This window comes from Papaver somniferum, chromosome 1, assembly GCF_003573695.1.
Source record: "Papaver somniferum cultivar HN1 chromosome 1, ASM357369v1, whole genome shotgun sequence".
In the NCBI taxonomy this organism is placed as follows: domain Eukaryota; kingdom Viridiplantae; phylum Streptophyta; class Magnoliopsida; order Ranunculales; family Papaveraceae; genus Papaver; species Papaver somniferum.
Genome location: NC_039358.1, coordinates 232,605,206 through 232,613,377, shown reverse-complemented (window position 1 = coordinate 232,613,377; position 8,172 = coordinate 232,605,206). Strand labels below are relative to the sequence as shown.

Below are 8,172 nucleotides of genomic sequence, written 5' to 3'. Positions count from 1 at the left end.
GATTCGCCATCAATAAAACTAAGAGCATTACTTACTGAATTTGAAACAGCATCACCACCATGATCCATCAGTCGTCCGCTTCAACCTGCTCCTTTCTTCGTTCCTATCTCGTTCCTCTAGTTTTCGTTTATATACAACAGCCTTTCTCCTTCCCAAATTTCTAGTACTATTATGAAGATTTTCTTGATGCAAAAAAGAGAAGGAAAAAAAACAGAGCTTATAATTAATACCAAACAAGGAATTGAGATACCTCCCCTAAAATAAAAGACAGTTAGGTGCAACGTGCAAGTTTTAGGAGCAACCGAAAGTTAAGAGCAGAAGTTCAATTTTTAGAAAGTGCTGTGTCTGTGCCGTTACCAGAGTATATATATCCCAATAAAACAAACACCATGCATGAGTAAACAAAATACATGGTGTGCACCTAATTCTGTACCCACTGCAACTTAAACCAACCGTCTATTTCCTAATTAGAATGTTAAAAAGTCAGATAAAGCAAGGGTTTAAAGCCCCATAAAAGCAGTTATTGAGCTAATTACAATAATTAACCTTCATATGACAACCGTGACTCCGACCATATTATCGATCCACCTTCTACATAACCTGCCAAAGTATAGTGACCATCGCCTTGGGGAGGGTCTGGTACAGAGGCTGTAGGATCTTTGACAACTTCAACGCATACTTTTTTCTCACCTGGATAGACTTTTCTACCATGACACACTTCACCTTCCTTGCCATTCACTATATACCCTGTAGCGACTATGTTTCTTTCTCTGTCTAATAGATTCACTTTTCTTTGTGACAACCGTGACTCCGCCCATACTATGCATCCACCTTCAACATAACCTGCCAAAGTATAGTGACCATCGCCTTGAGGAGGATCCGGTACAGCAGCTGTAGGATTTTTGACAACTTCAATACGTACTTTCTTCTCGCTTGGGTAGACTTTTCTACCATGACACACTTCACCTTCCTTGCCATTCACTATATACCCTGTCGCGACTATGTTTCTTTCTCTGTCTAGTAAATTTACACTTTCTTTTGAAGAGTCCATGTTTTCATCACCAGAAGTACTTGAAATTAACCCAAAATTGGAGCTGGGATGATTAATTGGGATATGAGCACTTGATGAGAATGGAGCTTGGGTTGATTGCTGACTACCCATGTTTTTCAACATAATCTGCAACAATGAAGACAACAAGCTCAATGCAATTTCGAATGATAAGATACAGATGTGTAATAGAACTTACAATTGCAAGCTTACCTCCGCAAGATTTTCTACTCGAGTTGTTAGATCGTAGACAGTGGCTAGAATTGGGTCATTACTGTCGCAACTTCCGTCTACTTTTGCAGCACTGACGCAGGACGCTAGATTTGCTTGCATGACACGCTTTCTTGAGATATGGGAGGAAAAGCCAAGAACACCACCTTTACCTTTGTCTTTCCCAAAGACCTCAGTAAGTGCATCATTATCAAAGTCAAGTTGCCAGCTGGGCCCGTCTTCGCCCATCCTTTTTCTTTTCTCGTGAGCAGCCTTCACTTCTTCCTGTATTGTAAAAAAGTAAAAAGCTTGTCCTCAGTATTAGCTTCACAAATTAACGTTTACATTTTTTAAACACTTAATCCTAGTATACTCACATATTTTTTGACTGCCGAAGGATGTACAACCCCATCTTTTCTTTCATGTCCCTTCATCCATAGTTCAGGACGCCCATCAAGAACTATCCCCTTTTCTTTTTCCTAGACATACAGTTTTCTTGGTTATACATATCCAAATATAGCATATTAAGAAAACAATGTGATAGAAGTACATACAAGATTGTAACATTTGTTCGCGTACGAACACCGCCCAAGAGTATGTGGAATTGGGTTTCTTTTAGCGACTTCCGCATACTTAGCATTTTTCTCCTTAACCCCTTCTTTGAATTCGTTCTCAACAAAACCTTTCCAATTATCAGGACTACAATCAGCTGGGCGTGCCTCTAATGCAGCTTCTTTGGTCGCTTTCTTTTTAAGAATCTCACTTCTTAATTTGTATTTAAATGTTCTCAACTTTTGTGGGAAGTTTGCTTCCAGGCATGGGCGGACCAAATGTGATGGAACATTGAACTCAAATTCCGACTAAACATGACGATGTTTTGTTGTCAGGAAACATATATGTACATGGAAAAGATAACTTGTCATTACCAAGGAAGAAGATATGTACCATTATTGAATTCCAGACATCATCCTTGCAATTCTGAGGAACAATCCTCCAATCTGTGTATTTTATTGGGCAATGAAGTCGTACAAAATCCCCTGTGCGAGAAGCAAGTCTATCTGAATTAGGTCCATAGGGTCTACCAGCTTCATCGATTGTGACCAGAAGTTTTGCCATTCTCTCAACAGGTGCATTACTTGGTAATGATAGAGAGGCAGAAACATTGGGAGAACCCGGGCTACTTTCTCCTGTGTCCATCTACAAAATACAGTAGATAGAACATCAGAAGATTCAGAACAGCATAATAAGCATCACCTCAATTCACTTGCCAGAACCGTTGACATAGTCAGGAAACAGGTTCAGCAACTCAATCAAAGCATATGTTGTTATATCAAGCATGGTCAATTAAAAGGGGCTGCTCCAACAAATGTAACTAAATTAGATGCTTCTAAACAAAATGTTCTTGATATGCGCTTGGGTTGGTTTTGCAACATCGTCCCTTTTTCTCACCATCTGGTGAATGGGTAAACGATTCAGGAACAGGTAATTTCAAATCTCTTGATTAAAAACTTCAAATGAAGCCTTGTTCATACCCCAGGGCCTTGTCAGACAAATATTTTTTCACTACCTAAGTGGTACTTATTTCCACATTCCACATGGAGCGGGACATGTTTTCGGATAACCATTTGTAGTTGCATGCTAAAATTGCACATTTACATATACTACTTCACTAAAATCTATCAGATTCATCATTCTAATCTTTATTAACCAGCATCGACAATCCAATTCTGAAAAAAAAAAAAAAAAGTATCCAAGTAAACATGCATTAACGATTGACCAAAACTTTACGAACATAATTAGATCCTAGTATCATCTCTAAGAAGTCTGAAACCAGTAATGGATGGAAATCCCTATAACTTATAGCTTGAAGCTGAAATCGAGATTACTCACACAATTTAGGGAAAAATCGATGAATGCCAACAATTCCTGAAATTAGGTTTCTTAGCTCATTGTTAGGGTTCTAATCAACTTATCAATTCACTGTTAAGCATAAATTTCTCAGTCTATTTTGGGGAAAAGTATCAATTGATATGAATTAAAGAGTAATTATGTTATAATCAACTAAAAATTAATCAATCATACCAGTGAGGATGATACGAGCCTCAGACCGAACAACAACAGGGATGAATTCTTTCGGCGGGGAAGTGAAAATACTAGGCGATTTTGTAGATCTGAGTCTGACAGATATAATCGTGGTTGTCGAAGATTGTAACGATTAGAACTAAGCTGCCTTTTCACAGCTTTTATAAGTGTGACTGGATTTCTTTATGGCATCCCATTCCCTATCTATCTCGGGCACAGTGGGAAGAAAATGGAACCGGTTTTGCGACTGTGGTTCGAAACCTAAAAGGATAGGATATTGATATCCTTTTTAGGGGCGATCCCGAAAAATTTAGGGCCGACCTTTTTATTCTTAACAAAAGACTGGTGTTATGGGATATCGTGATGGTTCGAAAAGTATCTAAAATTTCTTTCACAATCGGTAGTTAAATATAGGTTTTAGTTACCTATTATTATTTTGCTCCTCTCAAATTAAATTTCGGCTACCCAAAGAATTGGTACATAATAAATATCCCAAAAATACCGATTGTGAAATTAGACAAACTCGTAGTTTTATTTTTTTGTAAATTCGAATTTGGGGCATTTATCACAATCGGTAGAAAATTAACATTACTACACTACCGATTGTGAAAGCTGATAAATTTGAAATTTTATTAGTTTTGAAGAAATTGAGTTGGGGGCTACTACCACAATCGGTAGATAATGTGATGGTCAAGAAAACTACCGATTTTACAATCGGTAGTTTCGTGATGTTTATTATCTACCGATTGTGAAAATACAGAAATTCAGAATTCCATTGGTTCTTGAAATTTTTGAATTTGGGGCTCCCACCAGAATAATCAACATCAAGAAACTACCGATTATCTAATCAGTAGATAATAAACATCATGAAATTACCGATTGTAGAGAAATTCAAAATTCCATTGGTTTTTGAATATTTGAATTTGGGGCTACTACCACAATCGGTAGATAATAGACATCGCGAAACAACTGATTATTCAATCGGTAGATAATAAACATCACGAAACTACCGAATGTGAAAATAGAGAATTCAAAATTCTATTGGTTTTTGAAAATTTTGAATTTGGGGCTATTACCACAATCGGTAGAGAATGAACATCACGAAACTACCGATTATGTTTGTATAGAGAATTTGAAAGTTTAAGGATTTTAGTGAAATTCAATTTTGGGGCTCCTTTACAACCGGGAAGTTAAATGAACTTCATTTACTACCGATTATGTTAGTTAATTTACTTGTAAGGAAGAAACCGGTTTCGGTTTTCCGCCGGAACCGGACAGAACCAGACTGATAAGGAAGAAACATAACCAAACCATTTACTAATGGATTGGTTATGGTAAAAAAAATTTGAAAACCGACATTACTGGTTTGGTTTTGGTTTGACCTGGAAACCGAACCAAAAACCAATGGAAAACCGATAAATATAGGTCGTTGATTAAAATCAGATTGATTCAATCCACACCCTTCGTATTTCTTAAGTTATAACCTAAGAATACATTTCATCGACCTAATTTTCACTTCACATCTCTTCGCCTCCTTCTTCAGTTCATAGAACAGAAACTAAAGGCGATCAAAAATCAAATCATGAATCGTGATCTCTTGTCTCTAGTATAATCTAATCATCCCCTCCTTCTTCTTCTCCTCCTCCTTTTTCTCAGGCGAAATCTGTTCATATGAGTTTGTAACCTGTCAGTGTTAGCTAGGGTTTACTAGAAGGTATCATCTTCAGACGAAATAAACAAGTGAACATCTAATTTCTTTTAAGAGGTATCATATTTATGAAACTTGGGTTAATTGATTTACATGATTTATGTTTAATCTAGGGTTTACTAAAATGATTTGATTTTGCATGTTTTATTTTTTTGCAGGATTCAGTTGATTTCTCTGACTCAGCTATGGAGGAATCAGGATCAACACCAGTAAGATATTTTTCCTCAAGAATTAGAAGATTAGGACTCTAAAATTTGGGTCTTTTCTTGAACTTTGATTTTATTGTTGTAGCTTGTAGTGATGTATTTATGGTTGTAGATGATAAAGGCAGCTATTCCTGTTAAACCTAAACAACCCAAGTCCATCAAATCTCTTGCAGGCTGTTGCAAGCTAAGAGAGCCAAGAGAGTTTAAATCTGAACGTTGAGTGTTTTTAGTTTAGTTTGTGGTTGTAGATGATAAATACATATATGTTAGCTTGTTTTCGTCCTTATTATTGTGTAGTCCTGCAACTCTTGTTTAGTATTAATGGAAGAAGGTAAAGAATTTTCAAGGTTCTGTTTACATTTCTACATTTCAATGGATTACTTATGGTATGTGATGGTATTTTTCAATGATGTTGTAGTAAGATGATTCGTTCACTCAGATTTGTTGAGAATTTGTTTTAAGACTTAATAAAGAAAATAAGGAAAAATATATATACACAATTTGTCACAAGATGAAGAGACGCTGAGACGCGGGATTCCATTACTTTTCATATTGTTATGGTTTAGTCATTAACTCTAGACAATATAGCTTAAACAAAAGAAGTTGTGACTCTAGTTCTTTGCGAAAAATAGATTTCGTAAAATATTATTTGTAAGTTAAAAGCATGAAGCATCTGAATTATTTAGAACTAAGCATGCGGCATCTAACAAAATAACAAATAATTAATATAAATCATAAAACAATTAAATCTATGCAAAAAGTCAATAAAAGAATTAATTCATTTACCACAATCATGAAAAGTTGCTTCCTCCGTTGTCCCAGTGATGGGGTCTAGCTCCGCATTGTAAAAATACACTCAAAGGAATTTTTCATTGCTCAAAAAGGTGTTTACAAGGAGAAAAGGTATAAAACAGGGCATTTGTAACAATTATAATTGTTACAGATACAACAATAAACCGTTACTGACAATGTAGCTTTTACGACTGTCACTATGTGTTGCAACCACTGTAGCTATACAACCCACGACTAAGCGTCGTTCTCACTGTTGGAAAACGAATGTCTTTGGCAGCCTGTTCTTCGTGTTCTACAGCAGCAGAAAAATATTCTCTGCAACTCGTCTAATTTCTTCTTTGTAGCTCTCTATTCTCTTCCCCAACTCTCCATCCCCTTCTTTAAGATCCCATCCACCTATTTATACTCCTTAGATCATTTAATCACGCCATGATTCTCAATATTCTTCATTGAACTCGGGCAATAAAGAAAATATTTTGGGAATATTTTCTTCCCTGATTTAGCTTCTCACGCGTTTCTACAACTGCAAAATCTCCTCATTTATCTTTTTCAAGGTCCAAAGTGTTGCTAGAGTCATAATACATGAGCAGAACACGTTTAAATTCTCTAAAACTAATGTAATCCCGTGAACTGTCCCTCTCATGCACGTGCTGTCCTGATTTCTTCTCACGAATTTTTCAGCCAAATTTGATAGACCAAAACACTTGTAATAGCTTTGTATATGTCCCAGGAACAATCCCATAAATTTCCAGCCATTTAGTCTCCCTATAACACCTCCAAATCCTTGATTGAAATATGACAGTGAATAAAACAATTTTCCCGCCAATTTGAAAATTTGAATTTGAGAAGAAAGTCACCCCTTATCCAGTGGTCGCCCCTTATCCGTTACTGGAGTCCGAATAACATATTCCTCCGGGGTGCCTTTAACAACTTTTTAAGCCGAATTTTCCATCAATATTTATTTCCAAAAAATACCTACAAACACACAAAACACCATAATAAGGACGAAAACAAGTACTAACAATACGAAACATTGAGGACAAATTAGACACATAAATGCGTCTATCAAATACCCCCAAACTTATTATTTGCTAGTCCTCAAGCAAAAATAAAAATAAAACCGAGTTAATCTCGGGAGGGTTTACCAGAGGTGTACCCATAAAACCATTACTCCAGAACCTAGCTATCTAAGCAGAACCTTGGAAGCCACTAAAGAATCTCCTTGGTTGGCATACAATCACTGACTACAGGAGGAAGTACCCTGATGCGAAATTCCAATTGTTGTACACGAGTTTGCACTCAAGCATACTAAAATTCATATAAAGTGACAGAGCTCTACTCAGACAGTTTTTGGACATCATAACCGGAGTCAACCAATCACATGGAAAGATTAAGAAGATGGATAAAGAAAAAGATGGTTTAAAGTGAACGATGTTTCCCATATCTGTCTGAAGGTCTCTGCCAATATGTACCTATCCTAATGGACTGAGATACTGGTCTGACTAATATCAACACAACTGGCATATACAAGGGGACCAGTGGTCGATAAACCTAACTCTTGGTCAACACAACTGGCATATACAAGGGCACCAGTGGTCGACTTTATTGAATTTATTCCGGTTGGTCTGATGGTCTAGTCTTTATTTTTTTTATTTTTTTTATTTTTTGTATCTCAATCACACTATTTCACCCTAGCAAAGGTAACAACTTGAATCGTGTGCCCCACCAAATCACTTAAAAAAAATAAAAACAGAAGGATTAGGATTCAACGAGATATGGCGAAACTACCATGTTTTTTTTTTTTTTAAAAAAAATTCTAACACCTGAACTCTGTACTTTTATGAATAGACTCTTTAGATGTTTCCATCTAATCAGATTGGTTCCTCAACTCCTACAACCAAGATGTTTCCATCCACTTAGATAGGTTAGTGTTATCCTTAATAGGCATAAACTTCTAGGATCTGGAGTTTATTTATACTGCAACTAAAAAGTTTCTCCCATACCCCCAAACTTAAATCTAACATTGTCCTCAATGTTCTAAAGATAAAATTAAAAGCATGAACAAGGAGAAACTGTTACCACTTGAAGAAAAAGAGTTAAGGAAAGATATTACCGTGTTGCATGAG

At 36.3% G+C, this 8,172-nt stretch overlaps 1 protein-coding gene across 1 annotated transcript; it reads right to left on the bottom strand.

Annotated features, from left to right (window-relative positions):
- Positions 1 to 296: 296 nt before the first annotated feature.
- On the bottom strand, positions 297 to 3,495 carry LOC113318991. The gene is made up of 6 exons (XM_026567299.1): positions 3,341 to 3,495; positions 2,204 to 2,455; positions 1,813 to 2,118; positions 1,636 to 1,737; positions 1,262 to 1,543; positions 297 to 1,177 (listed from the first exon to the last, which is right to left on the bottom strand). The coding sequence occupies exons 2-6, from the start codon at positions 2,453 to 2,455 to the stop codon at positions 542 to 544; spliced, it is 1,578 nt and encodes a 525-aa protein (XP_026423084.1). The 5' UTR covers positions 3,341 to 3,495; the 3' UTR covers positions 297 to 541.
- Between the last annotated feature and the right edge of the window lie 4,677 nt (positions 3,496 to 8,172).